General features: G+C 39.8%; 2 protein-coding genes across 3 annotated transcripts; both read right to left on the bottom strand.

The window, feature by feature from the left end:
- Positions 1-582: 582 nt before the first annotated feature.
- tmem201 (transmembrane protein 201) lies at positions 583-16,642 on the bottom strand. 2 transcript variants are annotated; one of them, XM_077514978.1, is made up of 12 exons: positions 16,391-16,642; positions 16,085-16,205; positions 15,798-15,992; positions 15,548-15,727; positions 15,015-15,352; positions 14,746-14,943; positions 8,822-9,039; positions 8,272-8,334; positions 6,224-6,514; positions 5,418-5,537; positions 5,003-5,177; positions 583-1,814 (listed from the first exon to the last, which is right to left on the bottom strand). In XM_077514978.1, the coding sequence occupies exons 1-12, from the start codon at positions 16,489-16,491 to the stop codon at positions 1,709-1,711; spliced, it is 2,106 nt and encodes a 701-aa protein (XP_077371104.1). In that variant the 5' UTR covers positions 16,492-16,642; the 3' UTR covers positions 583-1,708. The 2 variants fall into 2 exon arrangements, with proteins under 2 accessions (XP_077371104.1, XP_077371105.1); XM_077514979.1 differs by lacking the exon at positions 5,003-5,177 and having other exon boundaries at positions 16,391-16,641.
- Positions 16,643-16,963: 321 nt separating this feature from the next.
- Positions 16,964-18,049, bottom strand: LOC144013173 (forkhead box protein E1-like). The gene has a single exon (XM_077511782.1). The coding sequence runs from the start codon at positions 17,941-17,943 to the stop codon at positions 17,266-17,268; it is 678 nt and encodes a 225-aa protein (XP_077367908.1). The 5' UTR covers positions 17,944-18,049; the 3' UTR covers positions 16,964-17,265.
- Between the last annotated feature and the right edge of the window lie 3,365 nt (positions 18,050-21,414).

The raw sequence follows: 21,414 nt of genomic DNA, 5'->3' as shown, positions 1-21,414 counted from the left end.
GCCGCCTGTTTCACACTGGGCAGCTATGCTGTACAAACAACGGCATGACTGTGGTGGAAGCTTGAGTGAAGCCCAGCTCGGGTCAGAGCGTCCCTTGTTAGGTCCCACCAGGGACACGAAGTGGTGGAATCCACCAGAATCACCGCTGCATAAGTGTGGACCATGTATAAAAGAGGTGGTGTTTTGGTGAAGATTTTTGAGGATGCTTCCAACAAGAATTCTTTTAATTTTCACCTTTTGGAAAATGACTTGCAAAATTGTAGCATAAACAATAAAAGGTACTCACTCGAGCGCCGGTGAGGTTGTGCTCCTGACATATTTGTTGACACTGTATTCGGTGTATTGCTTTACAGAAGGCGAGTTTCCAACTAATTTCCATCCTACTCATTTTGATTGCAACCAAAAATCAAAATTATATATTGAAAAAATAAACAAATAAATATTTCACAGCATTGTCAATCTATAAAATGAGTTTACTTTTTGAATCAACTAAGTTTTCCGCTTGAATTATGGCATAAACAACTCCAGCTTGACTTTTCAGCTACTTCCAGAAGGGAAGTGGATCAAATAAAGAATATTCAGTTCATCATAAATTTCTGTATAATGCAGATATGGAATTAAAACTTTGACAGTTAAAAAAGAAAAAAGATTTTATTCACCCTGCAAAAAGTAACACACATTAAAGCACACAACCATCACTTTGCTCACAGTGATCAAAAAAATGTATACAACAAATCCCAGAGCATTTGTAATCTTAAAGAGTCCAAATTAAAATTGCTTTTGACAATAAAAATGTGCAAATAAATTATTATAAATCATTGTAACATGATTCGGCTACTTGCAGTAAACACCAAAACATTTCTACATTGAACTTACAGAAACCAAAACGTCTGAGCAAAAACACACATATGGCAAGTTAAAGGTGTTGACTCACCATTATTCATTTGCAATATTGCAGTCATTTCAGTCCAAGCCATTACTGTCATTCAAGAAAAGAAAACACAGTAACGTGCAAATGCATTCACAACTGAAAATTCCAAACATTTGTGGACGTTTGTCCCCCCTCACACCACACACACACACACAACATTATAAGATGGCGGTGAAGCACTACTTTTCTATTCGACAGGAATAAATGAAACTCCTCCCCTTACTTAAACATAGTTTCGTAGCACCAAAATGCCACAAGATGGCACGAAGAGCAATACACTTCCTCTATGTTAGACAGGGCTTTGTCCTGAGGATAAAAACAGTGAATAGTTACGTATTAATGGAAGATAAGAGTTCATTTAAAAAAAATAAAATAATAATCCACCAACAGGTGAATATGTGAGCTGCAAAATGCTGTTATGCAATATGTCAATAAAACATGTACTATAAACCTTTTTCTTTACCTGCATTCAAAATAAAACTGAAGTGGAAGTATCCACAAGTAGCGACCATGATATTGCACCCAGTCACTAGTGTAAACTATAACATTCAAAGGTGATGCTCCATCAAGGAGCCATAGTGTCCAAACAGTGCATAACTGTCAGAGATAAGTGCCCCGGTGGCCAGCACATTATTCCACATCTCAACACCGTCTCCTAATATTTCAAGCGACCATCGTTGGCAAAATGCGATTTTCATCCCAACTCCTACAACGGGAAGTCAGTGTTGGATATTCGAGTCTTTGTAAGCAAGCACGTGGACCGGTCCGGGAGCACACTCATCCACTGTTCATCTCCAGTTGTAGGACATCCAGCGAGCGGCAAACAGCAGGTTGGCGCTCAGGCTGACGAATAAAAGCACCATCCAAACCCGCCGTGTCGTATCTGTGCCAGACCAAGAAAACACATTTTTACTGTAATGAGGCATTCGAACTCTTTAACAAGTGCTATTTAAACTTGCTGCCTGTGAATGCATCCATTTCAATTTCCATTTGTCGCCATGGGGAAAATTTGATGGAATCTGAACAATTCAAACAAACACGGACCTGCTGGGGGGATTGCTTACTATTGGAGGGTCGACACTGTATACTAGGGCTGTTCGATCAGGGCTCTACATTAGGGCTGGGGAAAAAAAAGTCGACCAATTCGACTAGGTCGACTTTAAAAATAGGTCGACTGGAAAAATTTAAGTCAACACTCCGCCATGTCGGAACCATGTTTGCACCGCCGTGGCCCATGTTTCACACGGACCTTCTATGCCTACACGCAGCATGTGTTGCGAACTACCATACATTGAGGAGGACAGAGCTAAAAAAATGATTCCTGGCACTCTAACAAAAGACAAAGAATGTCTTTGAGAATATAGATTGAAATGGGACCATTTCAAGAAGATTAAGAGGACAAATAGTTATTTGCAAATTGTGCAAAACAACAATGGCGTACCATAGCAGTACGTCATCAATGATGTAGCATTTTAGGGGAAACATGCATATGAAGTGCTTGAAGAAACCAGAGCAAGGTAAGAATATTTATTATTATTATTAGTGTCATAGTGTGATAATATTGCTATTTAGAACGCAATGCACTGCACTGTATGGTGAGTGGAAGACGGGTTACCGCTTAAGGCGCTGCTCGACAACTGCGAGTAGCAATGCATTGCTAAGCTACCGTCTAACTCCACTGGTCATTCTCAACAAGATATGCAGGCGGGATGGCACACAATATCTTGCCTTTCACACGCACTGACATTCGCTGAGTCGCTATGGGTAACGAACGGCCGGGAGGGTAAAAAAATAAATAAATATATATATATATATATATTATAAGTCCACATTGAAGGAAGTTGATGAACACTGTGTGTGCGGGTCTATGTGTTTGTGCGTGTGCGCGCAGTTAGATTATAAATGGAACACTATTATTGTACAGGAAATATAAGGAACAATGGTTTAGGTATTTATATCCATATTATCCACTCAATTCAACACACAAACATTTGCAGCATCAAAACTAAAAAAATAAAAATAATAATAATAATAATAATAATAATAATAATAATAATAATAAAGTCGATAAGTCCTTAACAATATGAGAGGGAAGGTCGACTTTAAAAAAGTCGTTAGTGACAGCCCTACTCTACACTAACTTTTCCACTGGTAGCACTGGTGCGAGTAACATTTTTAGTTGCTCGCACAGCACAGGATTTGGTTGCACCATTTTTTGTGGAGGTGCAAGCGTGACCTTAGGCATACGCAACTCGATATATTTTTAAATATTTGATTGGAACACGAGGTTTGCCTGCAACGGCAAGTCAATAATTTCGTATAACTTAACTCATGTCAACATTATTTTGTTTAGCTCATTAAAAGTCAGTACTTTTTTTTTTTTTTTCCTTCACCTGCTCCTCGGCTGTCCTCGCTCCAAAGCTTCTAGATTTCACCAGCTAGACAGCAAGTTAAAGGAACAGTTTGGATTTTTTGACATGAATCTCTATTTCATCCTCACCTCCGGTGTGTGCGATCATCACTGACTTACCCCTGACAGCGTTCTGTGACACGAGTTCTGGTCCGGTGTTGGACGAGAGGAAAATAGTCCAGCAAGTTGACTTGGGTCAAGGAAATAAAGCGTTTTTCTTCTAAAAACAATTAGTGTTCAAAAGAGTGATGCATTTACATCATTAAACTCCTTTTCTGAAAAAAGTCAGACGCCATTACCACCGGGCACTATTTTTCTGTTCGTTCGTATCACTGCGCGGTGCCCCGCATACAGCTGATAGACGCGCACTAATGTACAAGTTGTTTGTCTTTTCGAAGGCAGACTTTTTTTCAGAAAAGGAGTTTAGTGATGCAAATGTATCACTCTTTTGGCCACTAATTGTTTTTAGAAGATAGACGCTTTATTTCTGTGACCCAAGTCAACTTGCTGGACTATTTTCCTCTCGTCCAACACCGGACCAGAACTCGTGTGACAGAACGCTGTCAGGGGTAAGTCAGTGATGATCGCACACACCGGAGTTGAGGATGAAATAGAGATTCATGTCAAAAAATGTGAACTGTTCCTTTAACGGCATTCCGAATAACCAGACTTCGTTTTCCTTTTTTGCTGTTAAATTGAACGATGGCCTCTGACCATTACTCTCTTTAGGTCGTCGTAAAACTAGAAATTAAAATAACAATGTAATATTAGCTAACTATACACGACACACTTTCATGCTAGTAGCTAGTAACATTGCACATTCAATAGTCTCTAATTGCCCTTATTAACTCAAATAAATCTACAGTGTTTTTATATTGACATCCCGTGTACTTACGGACAATTCTCGTCCAAAGCAACAACAAAAATAAGATTCAACAGTCTGTGTAACAATGAACGTGTCAGTGTTCTGTGCTGCCATATTGGAGTGGTGTGGTGTCTTTTTTTACTCAACAAAAACAAACCTAGCAACCACAGGAGGGCGCTTAAAGACTGCAAAATTCAAACTAAAACTTCTGATGGGTAGAATAATCTGTATGTTTGATTTGGCACCGCGCTGGCCATCCATTTACCACCATCATTCTCCTCCTCATTCTCATTTTGTTTTAGAAAATAATCAACAATGGACCGCTTCAATTTTTTTATATTCGCTGCCGCTTTTCCCCGAGCCCCTAATGACAAGCTACCACACCACAACCGCCACCATTGCTTTTCCGTTACAGGAGGCGCGCAGCGGGAAGGGGGCGGGATCGTTTGAACTCTCCAATCCAATCTTGCGTTCCCTAATGCGTGCGGATCTGCCATAACATTTCACGAGTGGCAGGTCACGCCAACATTGAACCATGTTTACAATTTAAAATGGACCACCATGGATGAAATATTGCGATTGAACGACCGGCTCGCGAGTCGCGAAGCTATTTGTGAATGGAGAACTCTCCTGCTGGCGCTCTCATTCAAGTTAATGGGGACACATGACCGCAATATTTTTTTATTTTATTATTTTTTTTTAACCACAAACATTACAAATCCATCCACAAGTACCTTTTAAATTGTAAATATAGTTCAGCGTTGTTGTAAAAGATTATTATATTGATTGTATGTACCGTATTTTTATGACCCTTGGTGAAGACCGGCGGGCACCTTTGGTTCTCTCGCGCAAAATGCGTTGCTGTCGGTCAATCAGATGACAGGTGACGACGGCCCCTCTCGTCCCCCGACGACCGTCGCTGCAGAACCACTGCCGAAAGGGTTCTAATCGTCGGTTACAACCGAACCGCTCTGCCCCGAAAGAGTCCCATGGAGGTACCCGGGGACAAAAAATGCACAAATATCAAGTTGAGATGTTTACCTCACTTTTTTGTTTTTGTTTCATCATAGAATGGCTCATTTCCTACTGGAAACCTGGTTTATAAATCTAAACGGGACCACATGTGGAACAGAGTCGCGGGAGACATCCTGTTGGACCTTTATGACGTTCCACTATGACACTAAAAGTGAAAAGGATGCTTCAAAGCTTACTATTTGAGGAGGTTCCGTTGTCTGGCGTCCCTGTCGTCGTGCCAACCAGTGAAGTTAAAGACCCAGACGTGCTGCTCACGTTCTCCTTCCCACTGCCGTCTTCGTGTATTGAAGTCAAATCTGCAGTAAAACATGGTGACACAAAGGAAATAACTAATATTTCAATGTGCATTTGTTAGCAGACAAAGTCATTGTCAGGATATAAACAACAAAAGCGAACTCAAACTGCTCATGGCTATTCGTGCCAGTGAAGGCACACCTTTTTTGGGGGGGGTTGAGATCCATGAGGCTTACCAGGAGTCCTAATTCACTCATTCACAGCAATTTTCACCGGCCAACCCCTTTGCTGGAATGACTGATTTTGTAAGGCCCACAGAATATTCTGTTTTATTGCTATAAAAACATGGAGCCTACCAAAAGAAGGATTAAAGTCTCTTCTTTCATCAGAAAAAAAAAAAAAAGAATATTTGTGTCTATTTCTATTTTGCAGCAATTAGCATTAGCATATAGCTATGTTTCATCAATATTCACATTCCTGGTGAAAACGCTGACAAAAACAACTTGTTACGACATGGACATGATTGATCTCTTATACTTGGTGCCACCTGCTGGACTTTTTTTTAATATAAATACCATTGCTTTAAGCGGCCTCTTGTCAGAAGCTGCATCAAAACCTGAACATTAAAAAAAAATAAAAATATGTAAACATGTTTTAGGGAGTGAAGAACAAAGTATTAAAAAAGTTTTTACACGTTTTGGGGTTTGAATGAGTTAATGACTGTCCAACAATGCTGCTGTACTCTCACCACTCTGGCTGGGGAAACGGTGTATGTCGGGTGAAACGCGACCACTGTAAACGGAGGTCTGGTCCGCGGGGAGCACATGTGAGGAGGACACCAGTGGGGACCTGAAAGTGGACTGTGTCTTGGTAGGGTACAACTTGGGCTTGGGGACGCTGAGGTTGAGACGCGCCGGGCTGATGAGAGGACGGCTCTGTCTGTCCGAACCTGAGCTGGACGTCGCAGAGCCATCTAGTGAGGGAGCCGGCGAGAGGCCGGGCGATGACGGCCGACTCCATGACTTCATTGAGAAGTAGTCTGTGGCAAACGGGTGAGATGACGGGCCGAGTTAATGTAGTTTCTAACACCTGCTCTTACTACAGCCAAAAGTCATTTGTGGCCTTATATATTGCGTTTATGGAATATGAAAATCCACCTGTATTAATCGCTCTCAAGGGGCAGCCATTTTGCCACTTGCCGTCGACCAAAAACATGACATCACAGCTGCTCTCGCAAGCTGAGCCGGTCGTTGCCTCCTGGGCAACTGTGATGTAATTTTCAGTTGGCAGCTAGTGGCAAAATGGCCGCCCCCGTGATGGCTAAAAACAGGTGGATTTTGTTACTTTATCCATATTCCACAAACACAATATTAATCACAATATCATGTTTACTAGGGGTGTCACGATTCGCCAACTCCACGATTCGATTTAAATTTCGATTTTGGGGTCACGATTCGATTTTTTTTTCGATTTTTTTTTCGATTTTTTTTTTCCGCTCCCCCACTTTATAACACAGAGGCATATGCTTCTGTAGGCTAAGGCTAGTCTATGATCATTGGTTCTATTCATTATACAGTAAATCTTATTTCAAAAGATCGGCTACATATAGGTGATGCAATTTCCATATTATTTTTGTGTAAATTTATGTAATATATGATAATTGACATTAGGCAGGAATGATCAAATTCAAAGAATTTATTTACAATATAAAGTTAACCGTCTTGTTCTTACTGAAGTGTAAAATAAAAAATAAAAAAACAAAAACAAAAAGTCACAGTGGGTGCCTGCCATCTATTGACTGTTTTTGGTTACAACAGTGTGCTGTGCGTTCCTCTTAAAATAATGTGCAATGTGCAACAACAACAAAAAATATATTGTATCCAAAGTCATGGAACAAATACAGCCTGAACAAACTATATCCCAACATTTACAGTTGCTGGGCATACTGTAGCGTGGTTCAAGTACACTAATTAAATGTTTGAATCCAGCGTTTTCCAAGGCTGCAGGTCTGCTGCTATAAATAGACCTATGGATCTGGCGTTTTGCGCGAGCTGAAGTGTGTGGAAGTTTCACTGTAAATGAGGATGAAATAGTTGGTTGGACCGTTGTTTTCCCACTTCTAGTTGAATTTGATAAATCTAAATCTTTGTGATGCCTGCGTAAATGTCCCGTCATGTTTGTCGTGTTTCCCGTTGTTACGGCTGGCGGCTCGGGCCCGCCGCCGGCTCCGCTCCCCTAGTATGTATGTGTGTGTTTGTGTCGGCTGGTGCCCGTATAATGGTACTTCAGTTTGAATGCGCCAGCGCGACACTCTGATTGGAGGACTGTGCCAGCGCGACACTCCGTTTGGACGACTGTGCCAGCGCGACACTCCGATTGGACGACTGTGCCAGCGCGACGCTATTGTGTATCCGTGTATTATACCCCTATTGGTTATTGTTGTTTCTCCTCCGTTCTGTCAGTTCTGTCAAATGCGGTTATTATTTGTTCACCTTCCACTTTCACTCGAATCGTGTGTCCTCTCTTCTATTTCGATGCTCGAAATCGTGACGTAATTTCGATCGATTTCGATAAAAAATCGAAATCGTGACACCCTTAATGTTTACACAAGTGAGGCTGCATAAAACATATTGTTGTAAATAACAATTTGGGGTTGGCTCCCCTCCCTAAGGGAAAAAAAAAAAAAAAGATTAAATTGAATAAAGGTTTTATGATAGCAACAGTTTGATCAATCAAACTCCTCCCCAAATCCCCCAGCTTCCCAGAGCAGACTGTGGAGGTATTGCAATTCAATACCTGAGGGAGGGGAGTCTTTGTAGACTGAGGCCGGTCTGCTTCCACTGAACAAGTAGCCGGAATCTGAAAAACAAGTTTGATACAATTATAATCCCAACATTCACTTTCAGCAGTTCTTAGTGATTTGCCTGTCCCATTATAAGTAACAAGGTTTTTCCATTGACAGGACAAGGTGAGCTGGTCAGGCAAAATTGAATCATTCACGCCTCCTAGTGGCAGAACAATATGAATACACCCTTTGGAGCCACAAGCCCTCTGAACAAAGCAACCTTCAGTTTAAACTTTCCGACACTTATTGACATTGAAGAAGTTGAGGTTACGGACAGACGAAACACAGTGAACTAGTCTGAGCAGCATGCACAGTTACGACCGTAACTACTGTTTTTTCACTAGCTTTATGGTATACTTTCATACACATTTACAGAAATTGTGACTTTACTATTGCATTAGTGTGGGTTAGTGATAGACTATGTTCCAATTTGTGTACAAATTTGCCTTGGGAACCAAACCCAGCTATAACCCGAGCACCCCATGTAGTCATTGCCGTTACCTGTCATGGTGAAGGTGGAGATGGTGCCAAGGCAGAGGGCGTTCTTGAGACGGCGCGGCAGAGCGGAGAGTGAGCCCTTGGGTTTCGGGGGAGTCTTTTGCTGGTTTATGAGCTTGTAGATGTTGGGAGGAGGTGAGGGGATGAAGGAGCGGATCATTTCGGGAGTAAGCAAAGCAGGCTGGTCGCTTAGGGAGAGCATAGAGGAATCTGGGAAGTTTCTGCAAAACAAGAGCAGTGAAAGTCTACTAACCTGCAACTGAGATGGTAGACAAAAAAAAATAAGTGTGAGAACTGACCAGAGTGCATTCATTTACTGATTTACCGTTTTATTTACTTCTGATATACTTTATATGGATTTATTTTTTGTTATTAATTTTAGTTTACCTGTCTTTATTTGAATGACTGATTTTTACCCCATGTACAGCACTGTATGCAGCAATGGTTGTTTTAAAGTCCTTTATAAAAAAAAAAAAAAGTTAAGTACTAGTAGTGCACAGAAGTCAACTCACGCAGTTTTGCCTCATTAGTAACAAATTAGTTGTCCAAACTAATATGCAAAGATATGACACAGAAATGGAGGGGGGGAAGAAAAAAAAAAAAAAAAAAAAAAAAAAAAAAAAAAAAAAAGAGTTACTATTAAGACAGCCATTCTAATAGTGCTCGGAATCGTCTTGTGAGGCTGAAGCTCATACTAGTACATGGACCTTAAGCTAGGTATCGAGGATATCAAATAATTTCGACTGGCTTTCCATAATGGCACAAATGTTTGGGCCAAGTGTTGTCGCTTTGTGAACGGTGCCAGAGAACGCTGTTGCCGCTGTCAACCAGCAGGCAACAGCTGCATGTGCATGCACATCAAAGCAGCTGCACACAATATTTGACAGTTAGACAGTGGCAGTTAATTGAGTTCAAACAGACTATGCCAATTGGTGTTTTCAATGACTATTTGAACAGAACAAGTCAAGTCATCTTTGCCTTTACCACACATAAAAAGGACACATGCTTATGTAAGCTGTTTATTTATATATAAGCAGCAAAAATTCCTACAAAGTCTTAAATAACAGACGACTGGGGGGGGAAAAAAACAACAGATTTCAGCATGCAGACAACTCACAAACAGTTGAAAAATACAAGCCTGCAAAATACTGTGTTTAGACCAGGGGTCACCAAACTTTTCTAAACACCACATGTGCAATATTTCTATAAGTTTTCAAATGATCACATTCCGAGGAAATCCCAATGGGAAAGCTATCTTCACAGCCTGCCTGCGACTCATGTGGTCCTTGGTGGGAACCTGACGCCTCAGAGTATGTTGATGACCCCTGGTTTAGACTTTTTGGCCACCTTTCATTGGTATGCTGTCTGTTGACTCCCATTTGATTTTGTTACAAACAACCACAATGCTACATTGGTGCTAATTTACTACAAGTATCAGGAGGGCAACACAGGAAAATAAATACATTACGTGAAAGTTGTACATTCACAAGAATAAATATTATTAATTATTTGTAGCTCAAATTGGAATACTATGAGGAACAAAAGCAAGAATGAAGTAGTTTATTACAAGAACAGTAGCTTTAAACTTCAGATAATAAACTCAATAGTAAAACTCAAAATACTGCAGGCCATGAGAGAAGGTCGTTGCACATCTCAGACCATTGTACTTTCTAATACTTCACATAATGTTCAGGATTATTAATGCCACAGTGCTATTAAAAACATTCACCGCATTAGTAAAACACTAATGTGCTTGGCGTATGAAGTGGTGACTACATTTGAAATAAGTTTCAAAAAGTAGTGCTCTTAAAAACGCATGCTTGTCCCATACCGCATCACAACTAAAACTGCTGTTTATCTCAGATCAGTGTTTCCCAACCTTTGGGCCAAGGCACCCATTTTACAAAAGAAAAATATCAACACCAGCAAACAAAAATACTGGAATACTAATGATCTCGTGTCAACTTACTAACAATTTGCAAAATCTGGTCCTGTTTAATTCAACACCAAGCTAATATACTCCCAGGGAGACATCAATGTCTGTCTTTCACTATATGTCCCTGGCACAGATAAACAAAAATATACTGTTATTTATTTAATTTTCAGGCAAATATAGTTATCCATGCAGTCATTTTCTTAAAACCGCTTACACCTCACAAGGGTCGCGGGTGTGCTGGAGCCTATCCCAGCTGGCTTCGGGCAGTAGGCGGGGTACACTCTGAACTGGCTGCCAGCCAATTTCAGGGGTAAATTTAGTTAAATTGGTTAATTTATAATGTAGCACCCTGGCTGGGAATCACTGCCTCAGATTGTATGCACAGTGGAAAGTTGGACACTTGACATAAAAAACAAGCAAGTGGACAGTGACAGAGAGCAGAAATAAAGACACACACCAGCCAAATGAGTCACTTGTTGTAAAATGAAATGAGTACACTGTTAGAAATCCCACTTGCACAGCTTTTTGAAGTTGGACTAGTTTGTATGACAGTCAGCATACTATACTAAAGGACACTTGATTAGGAACATCTTGCACTATTGGTTCACTTACGTTATCTACTCCAATTTATCGATACAAAGGTTTCAACGATTGTTGAGGGAACGTTCCATAGAAATGCTGGTCCATTTCGATTTGTTCATCCCTGATACAACTAACCTGATTGGCCACATTTAAATGTTGGGCAGTGGACGCCATTCCAAGTATAAGTACCGCACATTTCCAATGATTTGAGATGGATTAAGGGGCATCAGACTTGTGGTCATCACCGTGGCTACAAACCTAAATGTGACAACCTATTGCCATGTGATTGGCTAATTAGATATTTATGCACATTTATGATCAGGTGAATCTTATGAAGTGTCCAGTCAGTGTATTCATTTTATATCTATGAACAGATATGGGAAGAGAATCCACATGGCTAGAACACATTGGCTGGTATGTGGTTGACAAGATGAACAGACAGTCATGGCTACATTCACACATTAAATAGTACAGAGGGGAAAAGGAAAAGAAAAACAAACTACTACGTGCCAAGAAAAAGTTACAAATCACCTCCATTTCCAAAAGGTTTTCAGACGCTCATCATCATTTGACAAGACCTCAGTGCAACATATTATCAACAGCAAATTCTCAGCAAAGATAACTCTTGACTAATATGAGATCAAGTACTTCAGTGAGAATGAAAAATCCTCAATTGACTACATAAGGGATACTTGACTCATTGAGCCATTTTCAACAGTAAGAAGATATTTTGTCTATAATTAATGTGATAACGTCATTATTTTTCATGAGCAATTAACGCCTTTAAAAACGAATTTTACCACTTCTTATCGAATGAAGAAGACCGAACCTGTGCTCAGGAAACAGGTAACGACTAATCATGGCTCAGTTTGCTGACCAAACCCAGAAAACAGGTGAGCCTGGATTGGTTCTTCTTACCCATTTCCACAGCATGCGTGATGTCATCTTTAGTCGACACTCGACAGCAAATGGAAAAATTTGTTTTTCAAGGTATTAATTATACATAAAAAATGATGACGTTAGCAAATTAACAAAATATTTTTTTTACTGCTGAAAATGGCTCAATGAGTCAAGTATCCCTTTAAAAAAATAAGCTGCTATTACAATTAAAAGCATTTTTCTTCATTTCACAAACATTGAGGTGCATGACGTGTGGAGGACGTTTAGTGTCTTTCATGCAGTTTTGATGAACAGAAATGTATCGATATACTATATTATCTTGACTCAGGATTTATGGTTTAAATATTAAACTTGCACAGTTGGTCATATTTAAGCAGTAATACAGGAAGGCACCAAAAGAAAATGGTGTTATTTACAGCTCATGAAAAGTTACGTAAATGACATAAAATAGTTACCATAAAAATGCTATGTTTTACATAAAATGTGAGCATACTGGCAATTAAAAAAAAAATAAAAAAAAATCTCAAAAGTGTCATTGTCTTAAAATGACACAAGGAGAGCTGTTATTGAATTTGGCAAGTGCATTGTATTATTTAAAAAAAAAACAAAAACGGGGTGCGGTCCTACGTTTATGATGACAGCACATGACTTTTTGAGTTCATGAACAACGCGCGATGAATCATTTTGTGCAATGGTGTAAGAATATGCCTTCATATGACACAAGAAGGAACGCTTATTTATTAGTCATTTTCATTTGATTGTTATATATTCATGACTTCAAGAAAACTTTTTCTAGAAATGTTTACTTTGATAACAACTAAGGATGTAACGATAAGGGTGATTTTGTGATATTAAAACTGCCACAATATTGTCGTCGAATCACAATATTTAAAGGGAACACATCTGTTGAAAAAGTCAGGTTGATTTCCATTTGTGCAGTTATTGTACCCTGTAGTGGCTAGTTTATTAATGCAATTTAATTTTCATTAGGGATGTTTTGGCCTTCTATGTTTAAAATCTATGCTAATTGTCAGATGAAGGGGAACCTAATTCGCTTGTGAAGCGATCAATGTGTACTTGCATTAGCAAGTAAGTGGCTCCTTATTGTTATTAGAGATTGTAGGTGGTTGATATGCATTGCTGTTATGTACAAAAGCACAATATTGTGCTTTTTTAGTGTGAGCTTTTTTTTATTTTTACAATATTGTGATCTTTTTGAAATATCGCCAAACCCCCCCACAATACCGTAATTATTGTATCATGACCTTCATATCGTGATATCGTTAAGTCCCTAATAACAACTCCTGCATTCTACTACTGCATACAAATTTGGGTTACATGGCCGTCGTAGGAACGGAACTCCATCATAAACCAAGAACCCCTTTTATAACTAGTTTATTTTTTTAGTTACTAGTTGTAAATTGGAATATAAACCATGGAACACACTGTTTCAATCTGTTTGCTATTTCTAAGTACTGTATTTTTTTTGGACAATAAGTTCCACTTGTTTTCATAGTTTGGACATCATTTGTTACAGCAAAAAACCATCTTCCCTGCTAGCCTATTCATTTGGCATATGGCATCCGCCACAACAAGAATTTACTATTGACAACACCAGAAGGTGCAATAACTGACCAGTACTCTACCTTTGGACACAATGTGATGTGGAATTCTAGTTAAGGAAAGTCATTCTGAACTAGAATGAAAAAGCATTTCCATAGTTGGAAGCGGAAGGTTCAAATTCCCTGCCGTCAACATGATCAGGGAAGGATTTTGGGAGCAAGTCTGAGCTCTGCTGTTCTTGGTCTCTGTTTTTTTTGTTTTTTTAAAAACTCATTGACTGCCAGTCATTATAGAAAATTTTTACATTTCCAATACTCACGTGATATTACATTCAATAATTATATATAAACCGAATCTACCAAATAACAGAATAGACTCCCTACTTTTTGTCCCGTCCCGTTCTTTTATAATTGACAGCAGAAAAATGTAGGTTTGCCAAAATACAGCCATTTCTCCCATGGACTCTGAAACTGTGTTTATTTCCTATAAAATGGGGCAATGATGTCATCTACCGGTGGTTGGGCATCAGTAAAGTTGTTTCCAAGTTTGATATTTACAGTGGAGCATGCTCAGATTCGCCCCCATTTAGCACCGCTCTAAAAAATACAATTGACAAGTATACTTGTCAAAGGCAGTGAATGAGTTAAATAAATTCGCCAAGAAATGTGACAAAGTCCAGAGCAACGTACGTTTTTTTTCTACATGATGCATTTTTCAACGGGTGTGACTTATAGTTAAAAAAAAAAAAAAAAAAGTGGTACTATTTGCAAAAGTATTGTGCCATATTTAAGGTTAACCGTGAGGTTGTTTTGTGTCTCTCTGACTCGTGTCTCAAAATCCTTCGAACACATATTTTTGCATGATTCTGGTTTTGTCAAAGATGAAGAACAAATGTGAAGCAACAACAACAATTGACGGACAAGTACATCAGCGCTGAAATTCTGACCTTCGATATCTGCCTCTTCGTTGACCTAGTGGGTTGCGCGTCGCTACAGCGGCAGCAAAGCTGGCGAGGCAACAAAGTACTGTGGTGACGTGCGAGGCAGTCCAGCTGGACACGTCATCCTCAACGTACACTGCCAGCAGGTGCAAACACAAAACCAGGAACCACAGCACTGAAGACACTATGTCGATTCTCCTCAACCTGATAATCACACCAATTAGATTACCGACTTCTCCTCCTCAACCAGACATCCACAGCAGGATGCAACATACCTGGCGGCTCCTGCCAACAGGAGACCGATGAGACACGATGACAAGCCGACACAAGTGACTGCCATCTGTTGAGCTTGTCCGAAGAGCCACAAGAGATTAGCGTACTCTACGAGTGGAACTGGGAAGAGCTCGATCAGGTTGTGCCACGCCTGTGTGGCTCCATCGCTGATATTGTTGGTGGAGGACACATTATGGTCACCAGGTCGGAGAGGATTTAGCCCGCCATTTGACGCCTGCAGGTTGGCCGAGAAAGACAGAGCGAGCAGGAAAGCACAAATGAGGAAGGAGAAGCATCTGAGCAGTACAACCATCAGAGGAAAGGATGCAGAGAGGGAGCCCTGTGAAAAGATGAGAAATGAAATGACCCATCAATGTGAGCATTACACCTCAGATTACTTGATTTGAACACATAAAAAGATATTTTTTTTAATCTATTGTAGTATAGGCACTAAACATTTTATGTGTAGTTAAAGTCCAGCTCTGGATCATAACTACTCACATATTGGTTTCAATCTTGGCAGGTCTGTACATACCTTTATGAAGCCCTTCAGTGACTCTTGCGTCTGTCTAAGATGATTGCTGAGCAGCACAGACCTAAGTTGGCGGTTCTGATATTTGATGTAATACTCTACAGCTGCCTGACACGGCCTGCACAGCTTGTAGTGCTCCTCCAAGTGACACTTGTAATGGTCAATCTCTTCATCGTAGTTCCCCTACAAAATTAAGAAGAAAGGAGTACTCTCCTAGGCTTGACAACGGCAAAGCAACCATATTTATACATACATCATCCTTTGGAATGAAAGAGGCCAGCAGCTTGATCTTAGTTGACTGGTTGTGATTGCACTTCCTGCAAAGGAGCATCTTGGAGTTCACCCACTGTGTGGTACCAAGAGTCACTTGAGTAGGAATGCTGCCAAACACACCATGGTTCAGATCCTCTGTGTACTGGGCCGGAATTGGCTTGTTGTAGTCCCCATTCTGATATTAGCACAAACAAATGTTTAGCAATGCAACAGCAACAAAGTATATTTCTTGTGCCATGACTCTTATGAAGAGTGATGACAACTTACATTCTGAAAACCATTGTACTGGTCACAGCTGGGGCAGTCCCAACAGTTTCTGTTACCAAATGGAACTACTGTGTTCTGATTACAGAACCAGCAGTTCACCGTAGCATTCAGGGGCTTCTGCCTGTCAATTGAAGGAAACATTTAAAATTGTGGCGGTAACAAAGTTACGTCACTACGCAATATTATAAACAGCAGTTATTTAGACACAACAACATTACTTCTACGAGTAGTTTTACTGTTTGTTGCTACTGGTGTTTGTTAGTACGCTAGTACGAGTGGCGGTCTACAGTCGTGCCATGTTGTTACCTTTTAGCTAGCTTGTAGATGAGAGCGCCGCCGGCCACAAAAACTGTAGCGCTGTACAACACTTGAGGATACAGTTGCAGAAGATCTTTGAACGCCTCCATTGCATGAACAAAAAAACTGCTAGAGTAAATAGGGAACTTTCTTTTTTTTACGGTTTTTTAGTGTCCATGTGACAGGCCGTCAAAACGCAGCAAATAAGTCTCTCTTTTGTCTATGCCCATGTGCCAGGAACGGAAACTACGTCATAGGACGCGTCCCAATATGATTGTGGCCGTTTGTCTGCTTTTTTTTTTATCTTAACGTGCACAACTTTTTATTTCTCTTTTAAAATATTCGCCGTAATAGTTATAGTTTTAAAATTTGTGTTGAATTATAATTAACAACTTACAAAGGTTTTTGACAAACTTCTTATTTACTTTAGAAAGGAAATAATAACCTGGTTTTGTTTTCCACAAAATATGTTTATTTACCAAACATTATGAATTTTACATCACGTTAACATTTTAAGCAAGTAAAAAGTGCTTGAACTGCCAACTGCTGTAACATAATAGTATCTAAATAACACTGGTTAGATGTTTTTTGTTTTGTTTTGTTTTTTGTTTTTTTAATCGAACGACTGGTGAGAACCATAATGTATTTTACATCAAGTAAACATTTTAGGCATGTATAAAGTGCATGAAATCTTAAGACAAGGAAGACAAATACTGTAACAGAATAAGAACATGTAAAATATTTCGACTATCAAAGCACTGTATCAAAATACAAAATTAACCCTTATTTTAACGAACGAATGGATCATTTACAGCAATTAACGGTAATTACTGCTCCAATGGCTCAACATTCCCCTCTGTGGTGGTGAAGTCGTAGACGGAGACTCATTCCCAGGACCCGGTGACCAAGTTGGAGTTCACCGGCGGTATCGCGGTTCCGTACTGGTACCCGTCCTGTGGCACCAAAACCGGCTGCTGATGGTAGACGGGGAAGTACATCGGCGTAGAGTAGGGGCTCACAGGGGGGGAGCCAATGCTGTTGCTGCTGGTGGGGTTGTGGTAAAGCAACGGAGCCGCGGTGGAGAAGCTCGGTTGCGGCGAGAAGGGCTGGCACACGGTCCACATGGAACACACGCACGGCGTCGGGTGGTTCGGTTGTCTCGAAGTCGTCAGGTCACGTTGGGCTCTCACCTTACGACGACGTCGGTATTTGCCCTCCTCGAATATGTCCTCAAAAGCGCGGTCCAACATCCAGTAGCCGCCCCTCTTGGCCTCCCAGCTCTCCATTGGCGCCTTGACGAAAAACTCTTGTATGGACAAATTATGTCGGATGCTGTTTTTCCACCCTTTTTCGTTGCTCTGATAAAAAGGGAACTTTGAGGTGATGTAGTGGTAAATGCCGCTGAGAGTTTCCTTCTTGGCCGCGCTCTCGTTAATGGCCATGGCGATGAGAGCGGCGTACGAATAAGGAGGCCTCTTTCCCCAGCGGTTTTCCATCCCGGAAACTTGATGCTCGGGCCGAGTCGAGCTGGAGCTGGTATCCGAAGGAGATTTGTCAACCATGGCGACGTTCGCGTCCTCAAGACCAAAGTGAATGATGTGCTCGCAGAAAGCAGGTTCGCAGGTGTCCCACGTATGACCCTCCCTGAGCTCGTCGCTCACTCTTTTATTTGACCTTGTTTACATTTGGCACGCAAAGATTAGGGAGGGACTTGCAAGATTTTCCCACGGTTTACTAATTACTAATCTTGCTCTCGCAAGATGAATTCTCGCGGTATTTGTGAGTTGCTGCGGAGAACTCGCAATATCAATCTGGCTTTTGCCAGGTTAATTAATTACAGCAGTCGAGCGTGAGAAAATCCTGATGCCCACGTGTTGTTGTTTTTACTACGTTACTAAGGGACGTTGAACGGACATTGGGGGAATGAGTCGTCCATGATGAGTGCTGATCGTCCTCATACCCTTAAAATATGTTCTCACCAGTCGTGTATTTAAACCCAATGACTTTTTTCGTGTTCTTAAAAACACCAATACAGTGCAAAATTGTGTGCGTATACACTGTTACAAGTTTTACCCTGCTTAAACTAAAAAAAGAAAAAAAAGAAATATGTCCAGATATCACATCTAAAATATTTGACTTCACAGAAACTACATTGAGTGACTTCATATGACCTGATTATTTCATGTTGATTTAAACAATAATTCTTCACTTGAACCAACCTTAGTTTTTTTGTTGTTGTTGTTGTTTTTTTGCCTTGATCCAAAATATTTTGTCAACATTTTAGGTCCTGAACCAAATAAATTCATTTAGTTTTAACTGAATTCACATACGCAATTTGATATCCCACATTTTATAAATAAACACTAGTGAGGGAAGGGCAGTAGCAGTAGTTGGTGATCTAAACCCTGCAATACCAACCCGTAATGTTGAGTGTCAAGCACGAAGGCAAATGGGTTCTGTTTTTAAAGTCTTTCGGTATGACCAAGGCAGAGATTGAACCCACAATTTCTCAGTCACAGGGTAGACACTCTTCCACCAGTCCACTGAGCCGGTTTTGTTTACTTGACAAAAAAAATAATGATAGATAGATAGATAGATAGATAGATAGATAGATAGATAGATAGATAGATAGATAGATAGATAGATAGATAGATAGATAGATAGATAGATAGACAGAGATATATAATATTGTATTGCCCCTCTCAAAGCTACAAAGACACTTGGCCAACAGAGTACACTCCAACTATATTTATTAATCTTAAAACATGATCCATATGCAACATATGAACTTGAGATGAGGTGAGGATGGAGAGAGAAGAGGAGGAAAGAAGGTGATGGAGAAGGCAGAATATCCCATTAATAATATGGTCAGTCTTTCAAAAAATGTCAGACAACAACAACAACAACAACAACAAAATGATTGTGTAACAAGCAAATGAGCCGGACAAACACACTTGGTAACAGGCCTACACAATCTAAAGCTGTAATTCATCAATATCATATCAAAGAATGCTTTCTGAAAGTAGTGTTGACCTTCAAACTAGCAAATTCTAAACACTCAGTCAAAGCCCAACAATATAGTACAGCCTTTAATGGCTACAGATACAGTACAATGCTATTTGTTTTAAAAGTGCATTCACTCACACAAAGAAACATGATCTCCCAGGTGGGGAAGCAAACCCACAGCACCTCCATCGGAGGTAAGCAGCAGTAACCACTCTGCCACCCCTGCACAATGCACACTGCCTTGGTGGTACTGATGTGCTGTCATTTTCAATGTGCATGCGCAATTCCATTTGACTCAAACTAAATATATTACCCAGAGGGCATGAAGACAAGAAATTTAATTGGAAGGAAATCAAGTACTTTATTTTGGGTCCTTTAGACGTATTTTTAGTTCCATTGAAATCAAAATTGATGTCTGTCAATGCAAAATAAATAGTTTTCACAATCAAATCAATACATTTATCCTGTTTTGAATATTATTATTTTCAATGAAATGCTGATTGCAATCCTTTTTACAGTGCTGTGTGTTCTTGATAGGAAACCACAATCATAACTAATGCAATATACTGGAGAAATATGTTACTAAGTTTTAGTAACTTTATTACGTTTAAAAATGCTTGCACCATTTCAAAATCTAAACAACTTAGCTCCACCTACACACTAAAGTAATACATGAAACAGAAACCTAGCTGGCTGTGGTCCGATGAGCATCACCACTAGAGCCAACGATAAAGGTGACTGCGTTGTTCCATTGAGAGGACCACTTTCGGTCAAATGGTCTTGTCAGTCAGTCATTGATGGCAATTCTGGAACATGTTTTCAAATCAAGGGATGTACACTGAGCACGTGAAAACATAATTAAGGTAGTGGCTGAAGCCTACTCAAATATGTGCACACCTGAATTGAACCCTTGAACACCTGCACTTTCAATTTGTGCGATAATAAGTGTGCAAAGGTTTTATGTATCTGATTTTATTTTTGGACTCTTACTGCTGTGTGTGTACCTTGAAATGTTTTAGAATATAACTGTATTGATATTTGTATTGTTTTATCTTTTATACTGATTGTATTATACTTTTATTATGTTATTAGTCTTTTAATGTGTTGTTTTCAAATTTGAACTTTTTTTTTATTAGGGCATGGCCTGTACATTCTGGCAGGTGGACTAACTATGGAAATCAGCTTTGCGACTAGCCGTGCATTTACATTTTTTTAAATTATTGAAATGTTCACTCATGTATGCTGTTCCCTATTGAACAAATAAAAAACAATCAATCAATCAATCAATCAATCAATTCCACTTGCCAACATTGACACGAGGTTTAGCTTGATGTAGTATAAATCTGTTTAACGACGAGAGCAGTGCAAGCAAGAAAAATGAAACCAGTCTCTGTCTGTTGATAGCGGCATGGTGTGGTTTATTGGCGTTGTGGCAAATTGCACCCAATCCTGGAACAAACAGACTTAAACAGCTTGGTTCTACGTCCGTTATATTGAGATTTCCTGTCGGCATGGGCTGATTACCAGGTTGACAGTTTACTATGGTTTCAAGGTTTCAATAACCATTTATAGTGGCTATCATTGGTAAAGAGGTCTTCTTTTCTTTTTTGAGGGGACGTCTAAGAAGGGCATTATGATTGGCGAATTGCAGAGTTAAGTAAAGACTTTGAAGTTCTTTTTGTTCTCCTTTTCAATAAGGAGGAGGATGCACGGAGGGAGTTTAGACGAGTTACATAAGTGACTTCTGATTGATGTGCATTGTCCGTTTAAAAAAAACATACAAACATGGCACTAACGTATAGTTAGTAATAGTTGGTGCTACTTGGTAGATAATTGCGATCTGTTTGAAAACATGCCACTTCTGCCAGTGGCTCACATAATTCGCCGCTGTAGAAACTACACTGTAAAAAGGATTGCAATCAACATTTCATTGAAAGTACTGTAATAATATCCATTCAAAACAGGATAAAGGTATTGATTTTTATTGTGAAAGCTATTTATTTTGCATTGACAGACATCAATTTTTA

The sequence above is a fragment of the Festucalex cinctus genome, chromosome 2, assembly GCF_051991245.1.
Source record: "Festucalex cinctus isolate MCC-2025b chromosome 2, RoL_Fcin_1.0, whole genome shotgun sequence".
NCBI classification, from domain to species: domain Eukaryota; kingdom Metazoa; phylum Chordata; class Actinopteri; order Syngnathiformes; family Syngnathidae; genus Festucalex; species Festucalex cinctus.
This window is presented reverse-complemented; position numbering and strand designations above follow the sequence as displayed.

What these genes read in the sequence shown, in the direction of transcription:
- LOC144013173 (XM_077511782.1), bottom strand. Translation starts at nt 17,943, where the DNA reads ATGGTTGACAAATCTCCTTCGGATACCAGCTCCAGCTCGACTCGGCCC.
- tmem201 (XM_077514978.1), bottom strand. Translation starts at nt 16,491, where the DNA reads ATGGAGGCGTTCAAAGATCTTCTGCAACTGTATCCTCAAGTGTTGTAC. An exon ending in ATCTACAAGCTAGCTAAAAG is followed by an intron (nt 16,206 to 16,390) that starts GTAACAACATGG and finishes TTCAATTGACAG; the next exon opens with GCAGAAGCCCCTGAATGCTA. An exon ending in CCGTTTCCCCAGCCAGAGTG is followed by an intron (nt 5,538 to 6,223) that starts GTGAGAGTACAG and finishes GTTTTACTGCAG; the next exon opens with ATTTGACTTCAATACACGAA.